The sequence below is a fragment of the Carcharodon carcharias genome, chromosome 21, assembly GCF_017639515.1.
Source record: "Carcharodon carcharias isolate sCarCar2 chromosome 21, sCarCar2.pri, whole genome shotgun sequence".
Taxonomy (NCBI): domain Eukaryota; kingdom Metazoa; phylum Chordata; class Chondrichthyes; order Lamniformes; family Lamnidae; genus Carcharodon; species Carcharodon carcharias.
The window spans coordinates 27149727-27173324 of NC_054487.1; the positions used below are offsets into that span (position 1 = coordinate 27149727).

General features: G+C 43.8%; 1 protein-coding gene across 1 annotated transcript in view; it reads right to left on the bottom strand.

Annotated features, from left to right (window-relative positions):
• Positions 1-23598, bottom strand: part of cacna1c (calcium channel, voltage-dependent, L type, alpha 1C subunit) — a 1373114-nt gene that overhangs the window by 598957 nt on the left and 750559 nt on the right. The window contains exon 9 of the mRNA XM_041215565.1: positions 13814-13986. Coding sequence (XP_041071499.1) covers positions 13814-13986 — 173 coding nt within the window. The remainder of the gene's footprint in view (positions 1-13813; positions 13987-23598) is intronic.

Here is a 23598-nt window from a genome sequence, read left to right on the forward strand (position 1 = left end):
GTGAACAAGATGGATTTCTGGAGCAGTATGTTGAAGAACCAACTAGGGAACGGGCTATTTTAGATTTAGTATTATGTAATGAGAAAGGGCTAATTAAAAACTTTGTTGTAAAGGAACCTTTGGGTATTAGTGACCAGAATATGACAGAATTTCACATTAAGTTTGAATGTGACATAGTTCCTTCTGAAACTAGGATCTTAAATATGAACAAGGGAAACTATGAAGGTATAAGGGGCAAGCTGGCTATGGTGGATTGGGAAAATACACTAAAAGATTTTATGGCTAGTATTTAAATAATACCACATGGTCTACCATGCATATACATTCCTTTCAGGCACAAACACCCAATGGGAAAGGTGAATCAACCATGGCTCAGAAAAGAAGTTAAAGACTGCATTAGATCAAAGGAAGTTGCATTAAAAGGATGCCAGAAAAAAATATAAGCCTGAGATTGGGAGCAATTTAAAACCCAGCAAAGGATGACCAAGAAACTGATAAAGAAAGGGAAAAAGGAATACAAATGCAAGCTAGCGAAAAAAATAAAGGCGGACTGTATAAGCTTCATTAGGTATGCGAAAAGGAAAAGATTACCTAGGACAAATGTGAGCCCATTACAGGTGGAGGCAGTAGAATTTAAAGTGAAAAACAAGGAAATGGTGGAGGAACTAAGCAATTACTTTGTATCTGTCTTCATGGAAGAGGATACAGAAAATCTCCCAGAAATACTAGGCAACGAAGGGACTTGTTAAACTGAGGAACTAAAAGAAATTAAGATTAGTAAAGAGGTTGATAAATCTTCTGGACCAGATGAGCTACATCCGAGTGCTGAAAGAGATGGAGAGGGAGATGGTGGATGCATTGGTGGTTATCTTCCAAAACTCTATAGATTCTGGAAAGGTTGCTGCAGACTGGAAAGTAACACATGTAACCCCACTATTTAAGAATGGAGGGAGAGAGAAAAGTGAGAACTTCAGACCTGTTAATTTGACATCAGTAGCAGGGAAAATATTAGAATCTATTATAAAGGATGCGATAATTGGACACTTGGTAAGTAATTGGAAAATTGGGCAGAGTCAACATGGAATTATGAAAGAGGAATCATGTTTGGCAAACCTGTTGGAGTTTTTTGAGGATGTTACTTTTAGTTTAGATAAAGGAGAAGCAATGGATGTGGTGTATTTGGATTTTTAGAAGGCTTTTGATAAGGCCCCTCACAGGAGGTTAGTAAATAAAATTAGAGCGCATGGGATTGGGGGTAATATATTGATATGGATTGAGAATTGGTTAACAGACAGAAAGCAAAGAATAGGAGTAAACAGGTCATTCTCAGGATGGCAGGCTGTTACTAGTGGGGTACCGCAATGATCAATGCTGGAATCATAGCTGATCGCAATCTACATAAATGATTTGGATGTGGGGACCTAATGTAATATTTCCAAATTTGGTGATGACACAAAACTAGGTGGCAATGTGTGTTATGAGGAGGATGCATGGAGCCTTTAAGCAGACATGGACAGGCTAATTGAATGGGCATGAACATGGCATCCAGTTTGAAAGGGAGAAGAGTGGGTCTAAGACTAGTATCTTAAATTTAAATAAAAGCAATTATGCCTGGATGAAAGCTGAGCTAACTGAAGTGAACTGGGAAACTAGGCTACAGGATAGATCAATACAGAAGCAGGGACAGACATTTAAGGGGATATTTCAGAGTATTCAGAATAAGTGCATTCCTACCATAAAGAAAAATTTTAAGGGGAGGACCCAACATCCATGGTTTACTAAAGAGGTTAAGGAAAACATCAAACTCAAGGAAAAAACATACAACTCCGCAAAGATGAGTGGCAGGACAGATGATTGGACAAAATATAAAGAATGGCAGAAAATGACTGAAAGGTTAACCAGGAGAAAGAAATTAAAGTATGAGAGGAAGCTAGCTAGAAATGTAAAAATAGATGGCAAGAGTTTCTGCAAGTATTTAAAAAGGAAAATAGTAAGTAAAGTGAGTGTTGGTCCTCTAGAGAATGTCAGTGGGGAGTTAATTGTAGATAATAAGGAAATGGTGGAAGAAATGAACAAATATTTTGCTTCTGTGTTCACTATAGAGAATACAAAAAACATTCCAGTAATAGCTGCAAATCAGGAGGTGAACGAGAGAAAGGAACTTGGTAAAATTGAAATCACTAAGGAAATGGTACTGAGCAAATTGATGGAACTACAGGCTGGCAAGTCTTTGGGTCCCAATGGATTACATCATAAGGTCTTAAAAGTGGTGGCTAATGAGGCGATGTTAATTCTCCAAAATCTGCTAGGTTCTGGAAAGATTCCATCATATTGGAGAGTAGCAAATATAACCCCTCTATTCAAGAAGGGAGAAGGCAGAAAACAGGAACCTATAGTCAGTTACCTTGACATCTGTCGTGAGGATTAGAATCGATCATTAAGGAGGCTATAACTGCGCATTTAGAAGGGCTCAAAGCAATCAGGAAGAGTCAGTATGGTTTTGTGAAAGGAAAATCATGCTTAACCAATTTATTGGAATTTTTTGAAGGAGTAACATACGCAGTGGATAAAGGGGAGGCTGTAAATGTACTGTACTTGGATTTCCAGAAGGCATTTGATAAGGTACCATACCAAAGTTTATTACGGAAAATAAAAGCACATGATGTAGGGGGTAACACAGTAGCATAGATAGAAGATTGCTGACTGGCAGAAAGCAGAGAGTATGCATAAATGGGTCTATATCGGATTGGCAGGATGTGACGAGTGGAGTCCCACAGGGGTGTGTACTGGTGCCTCAACTTTTTATGATTTACATCAATGGCTTGGATGGGGGGAGTGAAGGCATGATAGCTAAATTTGCAGATGACACAAAGAAAGGTAGGAAAGTATCTTGTGAAGACAACATGAGGAGGTTGCAGATGGATATAGATAGGTTGGGTGAGTGGGCAAAGACCTGGCAAATGGAGTTTAATGTGGGAAAGTGTGAAGTTGTTCACTTTGGCAGGAAATACAAAAAAGCAGAGTATTACTTAAATGGAGAATAACTGCATAATTCTGAAGGGCAGAGGGATCTTGGTGTTGCAGTACGAGTCACAAAAAATTAGCACGCAGGTACAACATGTAATTAAGAAGGCTAATGGAATGTTATCCTTTATTATAAGAGGGATTGAACATAAAAGTAAGGATGTTATGCTTCAGTTATACAAGGCATTGGTGAGACCGCACATTGAATATTGTGTGCAGTTTTGGTCTCCTTATTTAAGGAAGGATGTAAATGCATTGGAGGCGGTTCAAAGGAGGTTTACTAGATTGATACCCGGAATGAGTGGGTTGTCTTATGAGGAAAGGCTGGACAGACTGGATGTGTTTCCACTGGAGTTTAGAAGAGTGAGATGATTTGATTGAAGTATACAAGATCCTGAACGGCCTTGACAAGTTGGACATCAAAAGGATGTTTCCTCCTGAGGGTGAGTCCAGAACTAGGGGGCACTGTTTTAAAGTTAGAGGTCGCCCTTTTAGGACAGAGATGAGGAGAATTTTTTTCACTCAGAGGATTGTGCGACTTTAGAACTCTCTGCCTCAGAAGGTGGTGGAGGCGGGGTCATTGAATACTTTTAAGGCAGAGGTAGATAGATTCTTGTTAGGCAAAGGAATCAAAGGTTATCGGGGTTAAATGTGAATGTAGAATTCAAAATACAAAAAGATCAGCCATGGTCTTATTGAATGGCGGAGCAGGCTCGAGGAGCCGAATGGTCTACTCCTGTTCCTATTTCTTATGTTCTTACATCTGACATAGAGCGGAATTTCTTCACTCAGTGGCTGGTGAACCTTTGGAATTCTCCAACCCAGTGAGCTGTGGAAACTCAATCATTGAACATGTTCAAGACAGAAATCGATAGGCTTCTGGAGAATAATGACATCAAGGAATATGGAGGTAGTGCAGGAAAATGGTGTTGAAGTAGATAATCAGCCATGAACTAATTGAATGTCAGAGCAGACTTGATGGGCTGAATGGCTTACCCCCATTCCTATGTTCCTCTCCACTTACCTGGATGAATGCAGCTCCAACAACACTCAAGAAACTCAACACCATCCAGGAAAAAGCAGTCCGCTTGATTGGCAACCGATCCATCACCTTACAGATTCACTCCCTCCACCACCAACACACAGTGGCAGCACGGTGCACCATCTACAAAATGCATTCTAGCAACTCACTAAGGTTCCTTCAACAGCACCTTTCAGGCCGTGATCTCTACTACCAAGAATGCCAAGGGCAGCAGATGCAAGGGAACACCACCACCTTCAAGTTCCCCTCCAAGCCATACACCATCCTGACTTGGAACTGTATTGCCATTCCTTCGCTGTCGCTGGTTCAAAAACCTGGAACTCCCTTATAAAAGCACTGTGGGTGTACATACACCACATGGAATGCAGTGGTTCAAGAAGGCGACTCACCGCTTTCTGAAGGGAAATTAAGGACGGGAAATAAATGCTGGCCTAGCCAAGGGCATCCACATCCCATGAAAGAATGAATATTAAAAAAAATCTTGCATGTGAAGCACTACAGAAATTCAGTTGACATGATTAATTTGACACGGCTCACCACCTTCTCAAGGGCAATTATGGATGGGCCTAAATGCTAGCCTAGCCAGCAATGCCCATATCCTGTGAATGAACAAAAAAAAACACTACCAGATGATGGGAAAGACCTAACAAAATCTAGCAGTTGAACTTCTGACTGCGTTCCCCAAATGATGATTTTGATGACATCCTCAACTCCAAGAGATGCTAGACATTCATTAGTTGCTACAACTTTGTTAATAATAGCAAAAACAACATGACTTTTCAGTTCTTGAGCAATTACATCAATACGGTAGAAGAATTGTTACAATTCATTACAGAAACCAGGATAGCAAGCTTTATGCTACCATGGTTCTTTGTTTATGGTTGAATCTTTCAGTATGTTGGCTTGAAAGGTGCAATTTGAAAGAAAGCCATCCTGATGCCAGTGCAGAGTTACAACCAGGAGAATTTGTTGTCCAGAGACAACAAGAGTACATGTTATCAAGTTATTGAACAGATGGGCAACTGTGACTCCAAGATAAAACAAGGCTTGACAGCGTACACTCTCAATAAGGGAGCTGTACAAAGGTGTGCCTTGTCGCAACTTGAGAGGGTTGCTATAAACAAAACTGTCAAGGGACAGCTAGTCACAAAATGTCAAAACAATCCTGCATTGACTTGCAGAAGACAAGAACGTGCTCTTTGCTGATGATCAGTACTTGCACTGATCTCACCTTCTCCATTCCATTCAGAGCACTCACTGAATGGCATCCTAGTAAACAGTGAAACCCATGAGGGCAGCCAAATGTGACGAACATCATTTGTATGCATATGTTTCCTCTTCCTGTGTGAAAGTAGAGCTTATAGCAATAATGCTGCTGTAGAATGCCAAGTACAGTACAAAGACACCAGTGTCAGGGCTGTTTATGATGACGTTCTTACTGGAACTGGTTGAAAATGCACCATGAAGCAGTAAGCATGTGTTGGCTTCTTCTTGGTTGAAGACCAGTGGTAGGATTAGTATCATCTCCAGATCTATTTTGCTGACATTCTGATGAAGAGCATGCCACTCACTTCCATGTCCAATAAAGGGAACGTGATGAAAAGGATACGAGGAATATCATGGACACCATTCAATACATGGTTAATACTTTTGATCCTTCTTTGGAGGCAAATCAGTTGTATCACATCACAGCAGGCCAAGTTGCACCACACCTGTAGTCAAAGACCATATGGAGGCCAAGGAAAAGGTAGAGAAAACATTAATATTTTTTTGTCAGAAATGACTACAATATCAAGATGTCAACTTTCATGACTCTGTCAAGAAGATGAAACTGAAGACTTTCAAGGACACAGGAGAATGTACGGTAACCAAAGTAAAGGGTAAGGAGATTTCTCTGAAAGCAGGTCAAAACTTATTTGCTAGAGTATTCGTTGTTGAAACAGTAAGAAGTGGTCATTGATGAGATGCTGGTTCATACATTGGAAATGTTACTCTTGCCTCTAGCTAATAATGGATCCCTCATCAAGACAAACAAAGAAACATTCTTACACTTCTTGAGGGGTTAGTCTTTCATTGATGTGATCCAAAGTGGTACAAATGGGATGCTATGGCACTGATTCAAGACATGAAACCCCAATCAACATTTGAACAGTTCGCTGACCAAGTACAGAGAGTTCTTGTGAGACAGGCAAGGATGGATAAGTCAAGAGTGATCCACTTTGTTCCAGAGAGATACAAGACCAATAGCAAGAGTGCTTAAAGGAGGCAGAAGTCAGTTGGAGGAACACAAATCACCAACATTTTCTATCCTGACCAGAAAATCCCAAAGCAACTGACAAAATTTCTGGCTTGCAGTGACAACAAGGAAAATCTACTCCAGCTACTCTATGAAAGATAGTTTAAATCTGCAACAGAGATCATTGATGACATAACACTCTTTGTTGGACATGGAAGTGAGTGGCATGCTCGTCATTAGAATGTCAGCAAAATAGATCTGGAGATGATACTAATCCTACCACTGTTCTTCAACCAAGAAGAAGCCAACACATGCTTACTGCTTCACGGTGCATTTTCAACCAGTTCCAGTAAGAACGTCATCATAAACAGCCCTGACACTGGTGTCTTTGTACTGTACTTGGCATTCTACAGCAGCATTAATGCTATAAGCTCTACTTTCACACAGGAAGAGGAAACATATGCATACAAATGGTGTTCATCACATTTTGCTGCCCTCATGGGTTTCACTGTTTACTAGGATGCCATTCAGTGAGTGCTCTGAATGGAATGGGGAAGGTGAAATCAGTGAAAGAAATGATCATCAGCAAAGAGCACTGTACAACATTTGAGAATTTAAGGGCATCGTTGCTGTTTTGCAATCTCTATATGAAGAACTAGCTGAATTTTATGGGCAGGTTGAATATAGAGATATAAACCAGGCCAGCTGTCAAATGTTCAGGACTGGAATTTATGCAGAGAAATGCTTTCCACCAAAGGTTCATTGTGCATGCATATATAGTGTACCAATTACCAGTCCACAATGCACTGGCGATGTCTTCAGAACATGCCAGAAATCCCATCTCCAAAGAACCATACTAGAAACTAGAAAATTATGTACTTGTCATAGACTGGATAACACTGCCTCCAGCACCATCAAGTGTAATGGAGCTTGCATATTGTTCATGCAATAAGATACAGTGTGCACAAGCACAGTGCTTGTCTTCTCAGCAAATTGTCTTGTGCCTTGTAAATGGTGGAGGGGCTTTGGGGAGTCAGGAGGTGAGTTAGTCGCAGCAGAATTGCACCAAATGGTGATGGTGTAGTGGTACTGACACTGGACTAGTGTTCCAGAGACCCTGCGTAATGCTCCTGGCACCTATGTTCAAACCCCACCACAGCAGATAATAAAATCTGAGTTCAATAAAAATCTGGAATTACAAGTCTGATGATGACTATATCTGATGATGTTGTAAAACAGTCACAGCAGAATTCCCAGCCTCTGACATGCTCTTGCAGCCACAGTCTTTATGTGGCTTGTCCAGTTCAGTTTCTGATTAATGGTAACCTCCAGAATGTTGATTGGGATTGTTGAGGTCATTAGGGAGCTTGTTAAGAGCTTGCCTTCCAACTTTGAGATTTTCATGGGGCAGACAACTGTTAGGAACTCCAGGAAGCTGACCAGCTCCAGCCTGGCAGGGGTGGTAGTGCTGAAACAGTTCTATTTGATGGGAAAAAAGTGCAAGTTTGGACAAAAAAAAAAATTGAGCAGCAATGAAATTTTAATAACCAACCTTTTGCTACCTTACCCCCTTGCCCCAGCTTCCAGTTGCCCTGGCCTCTTTGAAGATAAAGATCCTCTTACTTTTTAAAACCACACACAGGTGGCAGCCACAAGAATGGCTGCTGATTTGGTACAGAATATGGCAGGCTTCTCTGGTATCCCGCCTCCATTCATTCCCCCCACCAACCCCCACCCCAGTCACTATTTGAGCAACAGACCTGTGTCTAGGGTCATTGAGACTCCAAGCCCATGAGAATCCTGCCACCTAGCATGCTGGCAATGGAGATGAAATATGAGCTGGGATCAGTCCCACCTCCCAATTCCCACTTCAGGAAAATCTGGCTCAAGGTATCAAAAATGGAAAATGTTTGATTTGTCAGACTATCACCTCTCAGCTTGATAAATACTATATATATATATATATATATATAAAAAACATTATACATGCTTCACTTTTTTATAAGGGCACAATTTCAAAAAAAAGGAATTTAAATTCACTATTCCTTCAAAAGAATCTGCATTGAAATAAAATGGTTTTACTGTAAGCAAATACACAAATTTTACTTCAAAGTTACTTAATGTTTTAACCATCAAAACAAATGTGCAGTGTAAAACTGAAGAGATCAATTTTGTCCATAAGTGCAAATGTTGGATTGCTGGATAAGAGTTAACAGACATCAAGTCCACTACTTATATATATAATGTTATATTTTATATATATATTATTTATCAAGCTGAGAGGTGATAGTCTGACAAATCAAACATGTTCCATAAGCATGTCACACATTGAAATATATAAATTATAGATGCTTCAAATGCAATTTGAACAAACATTGAAATTATTCCTGACCATTGCTTTCAAAAGCATCTTGATAGATACTTTAGAAATAGAAGCCTTTAGCAAATTGGACACTGCAGCTTAATGGTTATTTGACTCGAGTCCCACATCAACATACTTGACTCTAAACTGCCTTAAGTCGTGGTCTAGGAAATCATTTGGTTACATCTACAAAGAACATCACATAAACCGAGGAGTCCAGGAAGAAGGCCCACCATCACCTTTTCAGGGGTTTTCAATATAATATAAAAATTAATATCAGCAAGTAATAAATCCTCAAAATAGGTGTTTCTACTTAACAGCTTTAGTTGTCTGAACATTGGTCCTCTTGTGAATGGAAACAAAATGCACATATATTCCCTTCTCTTTCAACAATTTCCAAAGAATTTATATAAACAAGTGCAATGAACACTTCACCCTTCTTATAAAATAGTCTTCAGGAACATGACTGTGTGTTAGAATGTACACATTAGTCTAAATATTGACAGGGACAAGTTTCAAATTGGAAGCCTGTAAGCCCAGTTTTTCCCACATGCTATGGAGTTTTAACTCCATTGCATGTACCCTTCATTCTTTGCTGCTTCTTTGCCTGGAAGTAGCCTGATTGACAAACTGAGTTTTGAGTCAAATGGGGAGCATTTTGCAGAATCAGGTAGGTCCGATTCATGATCCATAGGAATGGGGTGTGCGAGAGTGTGTCTGATCCCTGATCCCAGGGGGCATGTCTGATCCTGGAAGGTGTGGCTGATTCCTGGCCTCAGGGGTGAGTCCAATCAGTGGTGGGTGGTTCTGCAGCCCAATTTTCGGGATCTTTGTACAGGAGCAGAATTTGATATGGGGAATCTGGGAGGGCCAGATGGAAGCACTTTCTTCCCCCGAAGGTCTCCTTATCACCCTGAAGCTACCAGGTTTCCATTGGCCTAGAAAACCTGGGAGGCCACAATTACACCTGTAAAACAGGTTGTGTCAAAGGTTGACAGCCTCATTTAAAATACATGAATTGCCAATCCACACAGTGGGAACAGGTTGGCTATCCACCACTTATCTAATAAACTCCATTAAGCCCTGAAATGGCTGGCTGAAGTTAGGTTTAAAGTTCCTAAAATTTTAACCTCTAACACAATCTAAACTCAGGGACAGGTTGTTAGGAGCCCCTGCCGGCTTGTTTGCTCTTGGGGGGAGTCTGTAAAAAACCCCAATACTGGAGTGGTGGGAGGACGTCAGGGGCAGGAGGAAACCTGGCAAGTTAGCTTGAGCCTTGGGCAGGGAAGGTCTGTGGGGTACCTTGCTCAGTAGTCCCATCCCAAGGTCTCCCTCCCCCAACCAAGTGCTCCCTACCACACTCCCCCACCCCTCTCCACGGCCTCCCGCCATCCCAGCCTCACGGCCCCTACACGTCCCGGTGTCCTGGGGCTTCTGGCACTTAGAATCTGGGGATTGCCTGTAATTCCAGCAGTGACCACTGCTTCTGGTGGTGCTGCCAGGACTACAGAGCTGTGGCCATCAGCTCATTGAGGTGGGACTTCCACCAGAATGAGAGACAGAAGGCCCACCTCCAGCCAATTCAAACTTTTTCAGTGGTGGGTGGGATGGCAAAATCCTGCCCCAATTTTTTGCGGATGTTAAAATCAAGTCTGTTGCCTTGTACACATGGCATAAACAATAAAATGCTGCCATGTTATCAATGAAAGGTATCTTAAATATCCTTCTGCAGCCTGGGAACATGCAGGAATCAAGAAATATCATATTTGGATAACACAGACTAACACATGTTGCAGTACCTTTTTTTTGTTCATTCACAGGATGTGGGCTTCGCTGGCTGGGCCAGCATTTATTGCCTATCCCTAGTTGCCCTTGAGAAGGTGGTGGTGAATTGCCTTCTTGAACAGCTGCAGTCCATGGGGTGTAGGTACACCCACAGTGCTGTTAGGGTGAGTTCCAGGATTTTGATGCAGCGACAATGAAGGAACGGCGATATATTTCCAAGTCAGGATGGTGAGTGATTTGGAGGGGAACTTCCAGGTGATGGTGTTCCCATCTATCTGCTGCCCTTGTCCTTCTAGATGGTAGTGGTTGTGGGATTGGAAGATGCTGCCTAAGCAGCATTGGTGAATTCCTGCAGTTCATCTTGTAGATGGTACATACTGCTGCTACTGTAGGGGGTGAATGTTTGTAGATGGGGTGCCAATCAAGTAGGCTGTTTTGTCCTGGATGGTATCAATCGTGAGTGTTGTGGGAGCTGCATTCATGCAGGCAAGTGGGGAGTATTCCATCACACTCCTGACTTGTGACTTGTAGATGGTGGACAGACTTGGGGAGTCAGGAGGTGAGTTACTCGTTGCAGGATTCCTAGTCTCTGACCTGCTCTTTTAGCCACAGTATTTATATGGTTAGCCCAGTTCAGTTTCTGGTCAATGGTAAACCAAAGGATGTTGATAGTGGGGGATTCAGTGATAGCATTGCAGGTGATGGTTAGATTCTGACTTGTTGGAGATGGTCATTGCCTGGCACTTGTGGAACACAAATGTTACTTGCCACTTGCAAGCCCAAGCCTGGATATTGTCCAGGTCTTGCTGCATTTGGACATGGACTGCTTCAGTAGCTAAGGAGTCACAAATGGTGCTGATCATTGCGCAATCATCAGCGAACATCCCCACTTCTGATCTTATGATGGAAGGAAGGTCATTGAAGCAGCTGAAGATGGTTGGGCCGAGGGTATTATCCTGAGGAACTCCTGCAGTGATGTCCTGGAGCTGAGATGACTGACCTCTAACAACCACAATCATCTTCCTTTGTGCTTGGTATGACTCCAACCAGTGGAGAATTCTACGCCTGATCCCCATTGACTCCAGATTTGTCAGGGCTCCTTGATGCCATGCTTGGTCAAATGCAGCCTTGATGTCAAGAGCAGTCACTCTCACCTCACCTTGGGAGTTCAGCTCTTTGATCCATGTTTGAGCCAAGGCTATAATGAGGTCTGGAGCTGGTGTAACCCAAACTGTGCGTCAGTGAGCAGGTTATGGCTAAGAAAATGCCGCTTGATATCACTGCTGATGAGCTCTTCCATTACTTTACTGATGATCGAGAGCAGACTGATGGGGCGGTAATTGGCTGGGTTGGATTTGTCCTGCCCCTTGTGTATAGGACATACCTAGGCAATTTTCCACGTAGCCGGGTAGATGCCAGTGTTGTAGCTGTACTGCAACAGCTTAGCTAGGGGCTCGGCAAGTTCTGGAGCACAAGTCTTCAGTACTAATGCCAGAATATTGTCAGGGCCCATAGCAATTGCACTATCCTGTGCTTTCAGCCGTTTCTTGATATCACGTGGAGTGAATCAAATTAGCTGAAGACTGGCATCTGTGATGCTGGAGACCTCCAGAAGAGGCCAAGATGGATCATCTACTCAGCACTTCTGGCTGAAGATTTTTGTAAATGCTTCAGCCTTATCTTTTGCACTGATGTGCTGCCCTCCCCCATCATTGAGGATGGGGATATTTGTGGAGCCGCCTCCTCCAGTGAGTTGTTTAATTGTCCACCATCATTCATGACTGGATGTGGCAGGACTGCAGAGTTTAGATCTGATCTGTTGGATGTGGGATCGCTTGGCTCTGTCTATCACCTACTGCTTATACTGTTTGGCATGCAAGTAGTCCTGTGTTATAGTTTCACTCAATCTTAGGAATGCCTGGTGCTGCTCCTGGCATGCCCTCCTGCATTCTTCATTGAACCAGGATTGAGCCCCTGGCTTGGTGGTAACGGTAGAGTGGGGGATATGCCAGGCCATGAGGTTACAGATTTTGTTCGAGTACAATTCTGCTGCTGCTGATGGTCTGCTGATGCTCATGGATCCCAGTCTTGAGTTGCTAGATCAGTTCAAAATCTATCCCATTTAGCACATGGTATTGTCACACAACATGATGGAGGGTATTCTCAATGTGAAGATGGGACTTCATCTCCACAACAACTGTGAAGTGGTCACTCCTACCGATACTGTCTTGGACAGATGCATCTGCGGCAGGCAGGTTGGTAAGGATGAAGTCAAGTATGCTTTTCCCTCTTGTTGGTTCCCTCACCACCTGCCGCGGACCAAGTCTAGCAGCTAGGTCCTTTAAGATTCAGCCAGCTTGGTCTGTAGTGGTGCTACCCAGCCAATCTTGGTGGTAGACATTGAAGTCTCCCATCCAGAGCACATTCTGCACCATTGCCATCCTCAGTGCTTCCTCCAAGTGGTGGTCAACATGTAGGGGCATTGATTCATCAGCTGAGGGAGGGCAGTATGTGGTAATCAGCAGGAGGTTTCCTTGCCTATATTTGACCTGATGCCATGAGACTTCATGGGGTCTGGAGTCAATGGTGAAGACTCTCAGGCCAATTCCCTACCATGGTGCCGCCACCTCTGGTGGGTCTGCCCTGCCGGTGGGACAGGATATACCCAAGGATGGTGATGGTGGTGTCTGGGGCATTATCTGTAAGATATTATTCTATGAGGATGACTATGTCTGCTTGACTAGTCTGTGCGACAGCTCTCCCAGTTTTGGCACTAGCCCCCAGGCGGGATGAGGTTTCATGAAAGTTTATAAATGTAATAAAAAGTTTTATTAAAATTCATTAACATGTCCCAGCTCATGTGACACTGTCACATTAGGGGACATGTCTGAATAATTTTTTTTAATTTCAATTTTTCATAAGCAAAGTAATCTCCCTGAGGTAGCTCCATGCCTCAGTGAGATTTCTGCACTTCTTCGCGCACGTGCCCCGACTCTCCCTCCTCCCCCTGCCCACACAGGGAGCGCTCAGCACTTCCGGGTGCACAACACGCTGGGCGGGCCAATGAAAATGGTCACCTAAACCGCCCACCCGACGGGGAGAAAATGCTCCCCTATGATTTAAATTTTGTGTTATTTCTCAGGTGCGGTTTTTTGCTAATGATGGTCAAACTGGCAGATTGCCAAAATATTTGTAGCCTACATCACATAAATGAATCATCCATATAAGTTTTTCATAGCCTGTATTTTTCCTAAAATAATAATAACCATACACTGAATCGATACCATGCATTGCACAGATGAAAATTAAAATCTACTCTTGATATAAATATTACTACATCTGGAAGTGAAATGTTATCACTCACAGTTTCTAGGTTTATCTTCATCAATTCCTTCATCTTCATTCTCCGGATCTATGTCTTCAGCTTGGGTAATCCAGTCCAGGTAGCCTTTGAGATCCTCCTCTAACTGTTGTTTCTCCCTTAGCTTTTGAAAATCACCACGAGCTTTGGCCTTCTCCCTCTCTTTGGAAAACTCTCTATTTCCCGCAAAACACAGAAAGCATGTTTAGATGACTAAACAGCACATTCAATTTATCTAATTAGAACAAATGATGCTGCCACATAATCTGCATAATTTTGCACAACCAATTCCAGCTGCTTTATCGCATAAGCCACATTCAGCTTCCAATCAACACAGCTCTTTTTATGTTCCCATCAGCATGTAAGAATTAAGTCTGACCATACCTGGAAGTGATTTTGAATTTAGTTGGGGGTTTCTAGTGGTATCATAAACTCAGTGATCCATGAGAAATTTTAAAATGTAAGATCATCATCAAAAACTAGACCTATTCGATCTCACTCATTTGGAATAAGCCATGTTCTTTAAGCTTTTGAAATGTGTTACTTTTAAAAACTACTCCAATTTCACGGAGTTGATTTCCACCAGTCACTATGGGCTAGATTTAATGGAGGTGACAGGGGTCTCACTCACCGACCGCAGAGCTGCAGGAGCCTCATATTGCCTCCTATAGGGAAGGCCCACCAAATTAAGTGCCACTCAGGCACTTGACAGGCCAGCTGTGGGCCTTCCCTGGGATCAAGGGCCTCGGGGGTGCAAGTCCCACCATTGACAACTCTTCTGTAGTCAGCAGTGCCACTGGGGAGATGGTGGCTGCTGGTTGTACTACACTCACCCAAGGCCTCCGATCAAGGAAAGACCAAGGCACAAATGAGTGCTGGCAAGAGGGAGCCATCGTGTGGGCGTTGCAGAGGAGGACGGTGGGGGGGGTGGTGGTCAGCAGCAAGGCCAGAATTATAACAGGGCCACTTGATAACTTGATAAAGTATGGCCCAGATCTTCCAGTCAGTGCCGAGGCTGTGACATTTGCTGCTGACCATGACTGAAAGTACAGCCTTACCTTTTTACGAAGATACATTTTCCAGCTGAGGGATGCAGCCATCTATAAAGGGAACCACAAGGGGTAGTGGTAGGGGGAAGAAGCACCAAGGTCATGCTCCTTTTGATGTACGCAGCACATGGAGTGCCCCGTAAGGTCCAGCAGTCTGCAGTGTTATGGTTTTTTTTTAATGTTCTTAACCATTTTTTTAAAAATATTTTGAATCTTTCAAAGACATTTAATTGCTTTTATGAGTTTGTATAATGTCTAATGCAATGTAATCAGAAGTGGAAACATCTTGAAATTAGTTTAAGAATGAAATTCAAATGAAATAAATGGTAAAGTACATTTTACAGTTATTTTATGTGTGGACCAGTGAAATAAATAACAATTTCTAATTTTTAAAACATTTTTGATTGTTTTTATTGGGCTGCTGCTGAGGATAGCTGTTCTAGGGTCAAACTGTTTATTTGGGGGATTAAAATGTTCTTGGATGCATTCCAACTTTTGCAACTGGACTGGAGATTTTATAATTGGGCTTTGGATTACGGTTTTTAATTTTTCAGCAAGCTTACTTTTAAATGCATTTTGAGTCCTTCCTGATACAACTTATACTGTTAATCACTGTTAACTTAGGCCCACACCTATGACTAACAGGTGTATGCTGCCTGGAGTAAATTTCTGGGCAAGTTCAGGGTATAGGGCCCGGTATTAGATGTAAGAATATCGGTGAAGCTGTTTGCACTCACTGTTATTAAGCAGTAAATTGGACAGCAACTTCATGTGTACGCAACTAAATGTCTTTGAAAGATTCAAAATATTTTTTAAAAATGGTTAAGAACATTAAAAAAAAACCATAACACTGCAGACTGCTGGACCTTAAGGGGCACTCCATGTGCTGCGTACATCAAAAGGAGCATGACCTTGGTGCTTCTTCCCCCTACCACTACCCCTTGTGGTTCCCTTTATAGTTGGCTGCATCCCTCAGCTGGAAAATGTATCTTCGGAAAAAGGTAAGGCTGTACTTTCAGTCACGGTCAGCAGCAAATGTCACAGCCTCAGCACTGACTGGAAGATCTGGGCCACAGTTAAACATGGAAATCAGGAAATTGCTGTCTGAGTTTCCCTGCTCCTACAGAAGCTGTGCTCTGCTGGTATCTAAGCGCAAGACTTGACATTAAAGCATATGAAGTACGTGAAGTTATGGTATCTACCCATTGATCAGCACTAAACACACCAGAAAAAGTTAGGGCTCTTCCAGTCAAATGTAATGCAAGTTTTAATGAGGTAACTGGTCTTAATTTCTGCCTAACAACTTGTTTGGCAGTGAAAATGTAGTTTTAAAAATTTTGAGTCTCATCCTTTAGATCTTAATTATTGGAGATTTATAAAGTTATTGTTGAAAAAGAGACATGCTGTCGAAGCTTTTAGTTTTGCACTCATCAAGACAAAATTCACTAGAAGACCAATTGTAAGGGGAAAAACAATTTATACTGCTTGAGAAGAGAGTGCTGATTGGTTGACAAGTGGGCTACAATTGGTGGAGGTGTTGCCATGGAGAATGTGCCAGGAAGCAGTTAACTGCTAAGCTTTTGATTAAATTCAAAACAGGCAGGTCGACTCTGATTAGTCAAAGTATTGCAATGGGGAATGAACCAGAGAATAGCCGTCCCCCAAGCTTTTGTTTAGTTGAAAAAGGCACAATGCATGGAAATAGCCCTCCTGTGTGAAAAGGACAGGGCCCAGTGTGTGAATATATGTAGCTTCTAGCCCGTGTGTGAGCCACACTGTGAGCCCAACTGATAATCTGTAATTGGTTGTCAGTACACAGACCCATTTATGCATATTCTCTGCTTTTTGCCAGCCAGCCAATCATCTTTCCATGCTAATATGTTACCCCCTACACCATGCGCTTTTATTTTCCGTAATAATCTTTGATGTTGCACCTTATCAAATTCCTTCTGGAAATCCAAGTACAGTACATCAATAGGCTCCCCATTATCCACTGCTCATGTTACACCTTCAAAAAACTCCAATAAATTGGTTAAACATGATTTTCCTTTCACAAAACCATGCTGACTCTTCCCTATTGCCTTGAGCTCTTCTAAGTGCCCAGCTATAACCTCCTTAATGATTGATTTTAATAACTTCCCCATGACAGATGTCAAGTTAATTGGCCTATAGTTTCTTGTTTTCTGCCTCCCTCCCTTCTTGAATAGAGGGGTTATATTTGCTACTTTCCAATCTGATGGAATCCTTCTAGAATCTCACGAATTTTGGAAAATTAACACCAGCACATCGACTACCTCATTAGCCATCTCTTTTAAGACCCTAGGATGGAGTCCGTTGGGACCTGAAGATTGGCCAGCCTGCAGCTCCTTTACTTTGCTCAGGACCCTTTCCCTAGTGATTTCAATTTCACCAAATTCCTTTCTCCCATTCACCTCCTGGTTTGCAGCTATTACTGGAATGTTTTTTGTATCCTCTATAGTGAACACGGCAGCAAAATATTTGTTCATTTCTTCCACCATTTCCTTATTATCTACTATTAATTTCTCACTGTCACTCTCGAGAGGACCAACACTCATTTTACTTACTCCTTTCCTTTGTAAATACCTGTCGAAACTCTTGCTATCCATTTTTACATTTCTAGTTAGCTTCCTCTCATACTCTAATTTCTTTCTCCTGATTAACCTTTTAGTCATTCTCTGCCATTCTTTATATTCTGTCCAATCATGTGTCCTTCGACTCATCTTTGTGGAGTTGTATGCCTTTTCCTTAAGTTTGATGCTTTCCTTAACATCTTTAGTCAACCACGGACGGTGGATTCTCCCCTTAGAATTTCCAAGATGAGTCTGTTTTACAATTGGTTACAGCTCCCTATCTGTAATTTGAAGTTTGCCTATAGATGGGTGGGAAATCTAATTGCGATGGAAAGAATTGAAAGAAAGAGAGAGAAAAAGAAATAAGGAGAAAAATGAGAGAAAGAACAAAACTTGCATTTATGTAATACCTTCCTTAACTTCAGGAAGTCCCAAAGAATTAACAGCTAATGAAATACTTCTTAGCCACTGTTGTAACGATGGGAATCATGGCAGCCATTTTATAAACAGAAGGTTTCACAAATCGCAAGAAACTAAATGACCAGATAGACTGTTTTACTATTGTTAATTGAGGGATAAATGTTGGCTAGGACACAGAGAAGTGCTCTGCTTTTCTTCATTTTGTGCCATAAGATCGTTTAGAACAGAGTCAGGCCTGCCTAGCGTTTCTACCTGGCCTGCGGACCATGGCTCAAAGTACAGGTAAGTGGAAGTGGCAGATTTTGCAAGGAGTTGCTCCTCTAATCACAGGAGGTTTCTCTCCCTTGGGAGTGAAACAGTCTGTGATTGGAGAAGCAGCGAGTAGTGGGAAGGTGAGTGGCAGCTCTCAGCCTGAGGCCTGCACACCAGAGTGGTAGCAATGAGTCTGATGGTGGTTGGGGGGGGGGGGAGTGCGCGCGGAGGTGCAGGGGGAAGAGAGGCTATCAAGAAGAGGCTGCCTGCCAGGGGGGTGGGGGCAGAGAGGCTGCACGGGAGAGGCTGCCTGCTCAGAGCAGGGGGGTTGGGGGTGGGGTTGGGTTTGAGGCTGCCTGCCGATTGGGGGAAAAGGCTGTGAGGGAGAGGCTGCCTTCTGGAGTCGGGGGTGGGGAAGAGGCTGGGGAAGAGGCTGCAAGGGATTGGTTGCCTGCTGGGGGTTGGGGGGAACTGGCTGGGAGGGAGAGGCTGCCTTCATGGAAAGGGTGGTGGCTGCATTGGAGATCCAGGTCCAGAAGAATGTACAGTGGCTGCTAGATATGTGCTCAGACCTGCACTCCATTTTTCCTCAAGCAGTCAGGGAGGTGCCATTGGGCACACACAGGGAGGAGGAGCGCCAGCCAGGTGCCCCAGGGGCTTCAACCCAGGACATGCCAAGGGTGCCTTGCCACTCCACTCCCTTCTGTCGGAGACCCCATCGCCTCCAGCAGGTCAGGCCGAGGAGAGTGTACCTGCACCTGAGCAGGAGACCCTTAGCAGGACACCTCCAGGCCTCAAGCCAGCAGAGGGTGCCTGCCAAAATCCTCAGTCAACAGGGCATAGCAGTCAGCAGGCTACCTCCACCTCAGCTGTGGATGTCAGGCCTGCACCTAGACATAGCAGTAGGAAAAGAAAAAGGAAGAACTATTGAAGGCACACAGGTGGCATGTCTGTACATATAGTATATAGTTTTGGCACTTGTAAATATATGTTCCCTTGCACTGTTTGGAAGTCTTCTGGATTCCATCTTGCTGTCAGTTGTCACATGTACGTAATTACACACTAGCCATCAGTTGTGAGTGTGCTGCCTGGCCACTCCTCATGCAAGCCATTACTTGCAGCTCACCATGTTCTAACCTCTGAAAATGTGTTCATCGAGGCCATTTCGTCTCCTGCTGCTGTTGCCTTAAGAGCAGATGTGGTTGGATGCCACGATTACTCAAGAGGAATTAAATCTGCTGTGAGTGACAATGAACACTGTATATGCAGTTTCAGGGCTGAGAGACTGAAGCTCTTCACTGTCTTAATAGTAGAAAACCAGAGGCTACCCTACATGTTTGGAGAAAGCTATGGTGGACATGTTCAATTGTGAATGGCCTTCTTTGGTGATTTGTCATTGTGAGCTAACATGCAGGTAAAGACAGCAAATAAGGAGGCAACAGGCACATTAGCCTTGACTGCTAGAGGGATTTGAATGTAGGATGTAAAACGTGTGTTTGCAGTTATCTGAAGCCTTTGTCAGACCTCACATGAAGATTCGTGTGGCCTGCTCATCTCCTTATGGAAGGTGGCAGTGGACCCCACATCAAGGATTTGCAACCAAAGTGCATTGGACATCATTGAAGGACCAAGGACTTAGTGCATGAGGAGAGAGAGAATAGAATGGGCTTGTGTGCTGGACTTGGCCGAGGACTGTCCATGTGAAGCAAGAGCAGCTCTAACAGGCCTCTGCAGTGTCCATGCAGGAAAGAAGTTTATCTTGGCTGGGGTGCACACAATGAGGGATCATGGTCTCATACTAATGCTCAGCCCATCTAGGAGTGAGACTTGTAGGGGTCTCTGCGATTGGAGGGTCCAGAGTGATTGCACCTCAGCAGCCCATAGTGCAGGTGAGGCACTCTCAGTGAATGAACTACAAAGTTACCTTGAAACTTCTCGGCATGATAAAGATGTCAAGGGTTATGGGTTTATGATGAGCGAGTGGTGATTGGCAGGGGGCTAGAACACAATCATTCCTCATCAAACTGCATGGAGGCACAATTTCAAGGGGCTTAATGGTATTCTCGAGCTGCTCCTCCCTGTGGACCCAACTATCTGGTTCTGCCTGAAAGAGCTCTCTGCCAGGTTGGCCCCCCTTTGGGAGCAGGTGTCAAGGTGACATGAATGCATCCCTGGTGAGTTTAGATTTGATATTGCTTCCAAGTTGAATGGACATGGACTTTGTGAGTCCATGGGTGAGTTCACAATTCTACTTACAGATGCCTGCAGTAGCAGGAGAACGGAGTGCTGTGGAGGAGGGCCAGGGCTTTGCATTTTAAAATAGTTTGACGCATTCAAAGCATGAAGCCAACAGCAGGGCAGACGGTACCTAGTGCAATTTAATTCAGCTATCATAAATCAAGGTATATTGGAGAAAAATAATGTCTGTAACCAAAAAGGTGCTGGGGCCTTCCAGCCGGCAGAAGATAGAAAACCAAAAAATGTGTGGGCAGCTCACTCTGCCTGAAATCTGGTAGCTATCAGATTGACACAGGCCTATCTGCCACGTTACTCCCCTGCTAAAGCCTCTCCATGTGGTTCAGCAACATCCTGGTCCTCATCAGTTCCATTTCCTTCACTGTTCTCATCGGTCTTCTATGTCTCCCTCAGCCAAGACATCCACTCTTTGTAGCACTAGGTTGTGAGGGTGCAGCAGACAACGATGATCTGGGACACATTCTGTGGCGTGTATTAGAGAGCCCCTCCTAAGCAGTCCAAACATCTGAACCTCATCTTTAGGAGGTCTATCGTCTGCTCAATCACGGAGCTGGTGGAGGCATGTGTGGCATTGTACCTCTCTTCAGCAGAACTCTGTGGACTGGCGTCAATAGCCATGTCTTCTGGGGGTATCCTTACCCCCGAGGAGCCAGCCCTGCGATCGCCGCAGTCCTTCAAAACCTGTGACACCTGTGAGTGACTCAGAATATATGTGTCCTGAAAGCTCCCTGGAACAGAGCACAAACATGAAGGATTTGCCTTCTGTGATCAGATATCAGCTGCATGCTCAAAGAGTGGAATCTATTGATGAATGTGACTGGCTGTTGCCAGGGAGCTTTCAAGGCTCTTGCAGGAAACCTGAGATCGCTGTAAGTCCCAATGCTCTTGCAGCCTGGCTTTCAGGATCCAGGTGGAATTGTACAAATTGGTGTGTTCTTCTGAAGAGGGCATCTGTGACCTCCGTATGCACTTGTGTGTCACTGACCAGGAGATGCTGCACAGGTGCCCTATGAAGCCCCTGAAGGATCCACTGGCAAAGAAGTTCAAGGCGATGGTGACCTTTGATGGCACTGGCATGAGATTCCCTCCAAGTCCTTATGGCCGCAGCTCATGATGGAGAAGCTGGACAATATGAGCAACCACATCCCGGGACATACAAAGGTGACTCCGGCATTGCCTTTCACTCATTTGTAGATAAGATCCCCGCCTATGATACACCCATGGTTGGGCCAATAGTCACCATTGCAGTGGACTCACCAGCATGTTGACCTACTTGAGGCCCCTGCCTCTTATTGCTCAGGCTGTTGCCCCTCCTAGCACTGTGCCAACCTGTGACAGGCCCTCCTTATCCTCATCTAGATTGCCTGGAACCTGCATCATTGACACCTCAGTGGATCTGTGAATGCACTGAAGTAATACATTTAGTGAGCATATCCTTTACAGATCTCCTTCCATCTCAAAGCCAGAGCCCACCGCTAAGCCTTGTGCCTGGCTTCTGTATAGACGTGGCAGCCTTTCCAGGTGAAGGGCATCCTGGAGGACCAGATATGAGTACTCCTCCCATTCATACATGACTGTGCACGGAGATTGTGCACATTGACTGGGATGATGACAGCCACGTGTGAGAACCCTCCCTCCGATACTGTTCAGCTTGCCTCCATTAGCCTCGAGATTTCTACAGAGAGACCATTGCTTTGGCATCATAGAAAGACTTACCATACAAGCTCTTGTTAGCCTTGGAATATGGAGGTTTGCAGTTGGGAGTTTGCTGCCATGCACCACCCATATCCCTTGGAGGCATTCACCTCCATTTCTCCCTTAATTCCTGTCTCTGACTGCAGCAGATGGTAAATGCCACAGAATGAATGGCAGCTCCACACCTTGCTGGGATCCCAACATGAGGAGACCTGCTGCTGAGAGGGAACACAACTGAGCATGTTGACATCCAGTTGCCTCATAATTATTAGGGTGACCATTTAGTCAGCGAATTGTGAACTCCACCCACCTGAGAGGATCCTCTTCCCACTCAGAGGAATCTCATTTATTGACTAATTGCGTGGTCAAGGTCAGATTTGAAAAACGGTGCATGTCACATTGCAAACTCACTCCCCTACCTGTTACCCTCCCACTATCACCCAACAACAGTGGGGATGTTCGCTGATGATTGCACAATGCTCAGCACCATTCGCGACTCCTCAGATACTGAAGCAGTCCATGTCCAAATGCAGCAAGACCTGGACGAGCCATATAAACACTATGGCTACAAGAGCAGATCAGTGACTCTCACAGCTAGTAACTCAACTCCTTACTCCCCAAAGCCTCTCCACCATCTACAAGGTACAAGTCAGGAGTATGATGGAATACTCTTCATGTGCTGGGATGAGTGCAGCTCCAACAACATTCAAGAAGCTTGACACCATCCAGGACAAAGCAGCCTGCTTAATTGGCACCACATCCACAAACATTCACTCCCTCCACCACCAATGCACAGTGGCAGCAGTGTGTACCATCTACAAGATGCACTGCAGGAACTCACCAAGCCTCCTTAGGCAGCACTTTCCAAACCCACGATCACTACCATCTAGAAGGATAAAGGCAGCAGACACATGGGAACACCACGACCTGGAAGTTCCCCTCCAAGTCACTCACCATCCTGACTTGGAAATATATTGCTGTTCCTTCACTGTTGCTGGGTCAAAATGCTGGAACTCCCTTCTTATCAGCACTGTGGGTGTACCAACACCACATGGACTGCAGCAGTTCAAGAAGGCTGCTCACCACCACCTTCTCAAGGGCAACTAGGAATGGGCAATAAATGCTGGCCCAGCCAACAAAGCCCACATCCCATGAATGAAAAATAAAACAAAAAATTCTTGATCAATACACTTCTAGCACAATGAGGAAAGAAGCCTTGTTGAATCTGGTTCTGTGGAATGAGGTGTGTCAAGTGGATCAAGTGTCAGGAAGGAGAACGTTTAGGAAATTGTGATTATAGCAGCATAAGGATTAGATTAGCTATGGAAAAGGATAAGAGGCAATTTAGAGTAAAATACTTAAATGAAGGGCCAATTTCAGTAGGTTGAGAATGGATCTGTCCCAGATAAATTGAAATCAAAGGTTGACCAGCAAAACTGTAATTAAAGAATGGGCTGCATTTAAAGAGGAGATGGTTTGGGTATAGTTCACGTCCATTCTCATAAGGGTGAAAGGAAGGCAGCCA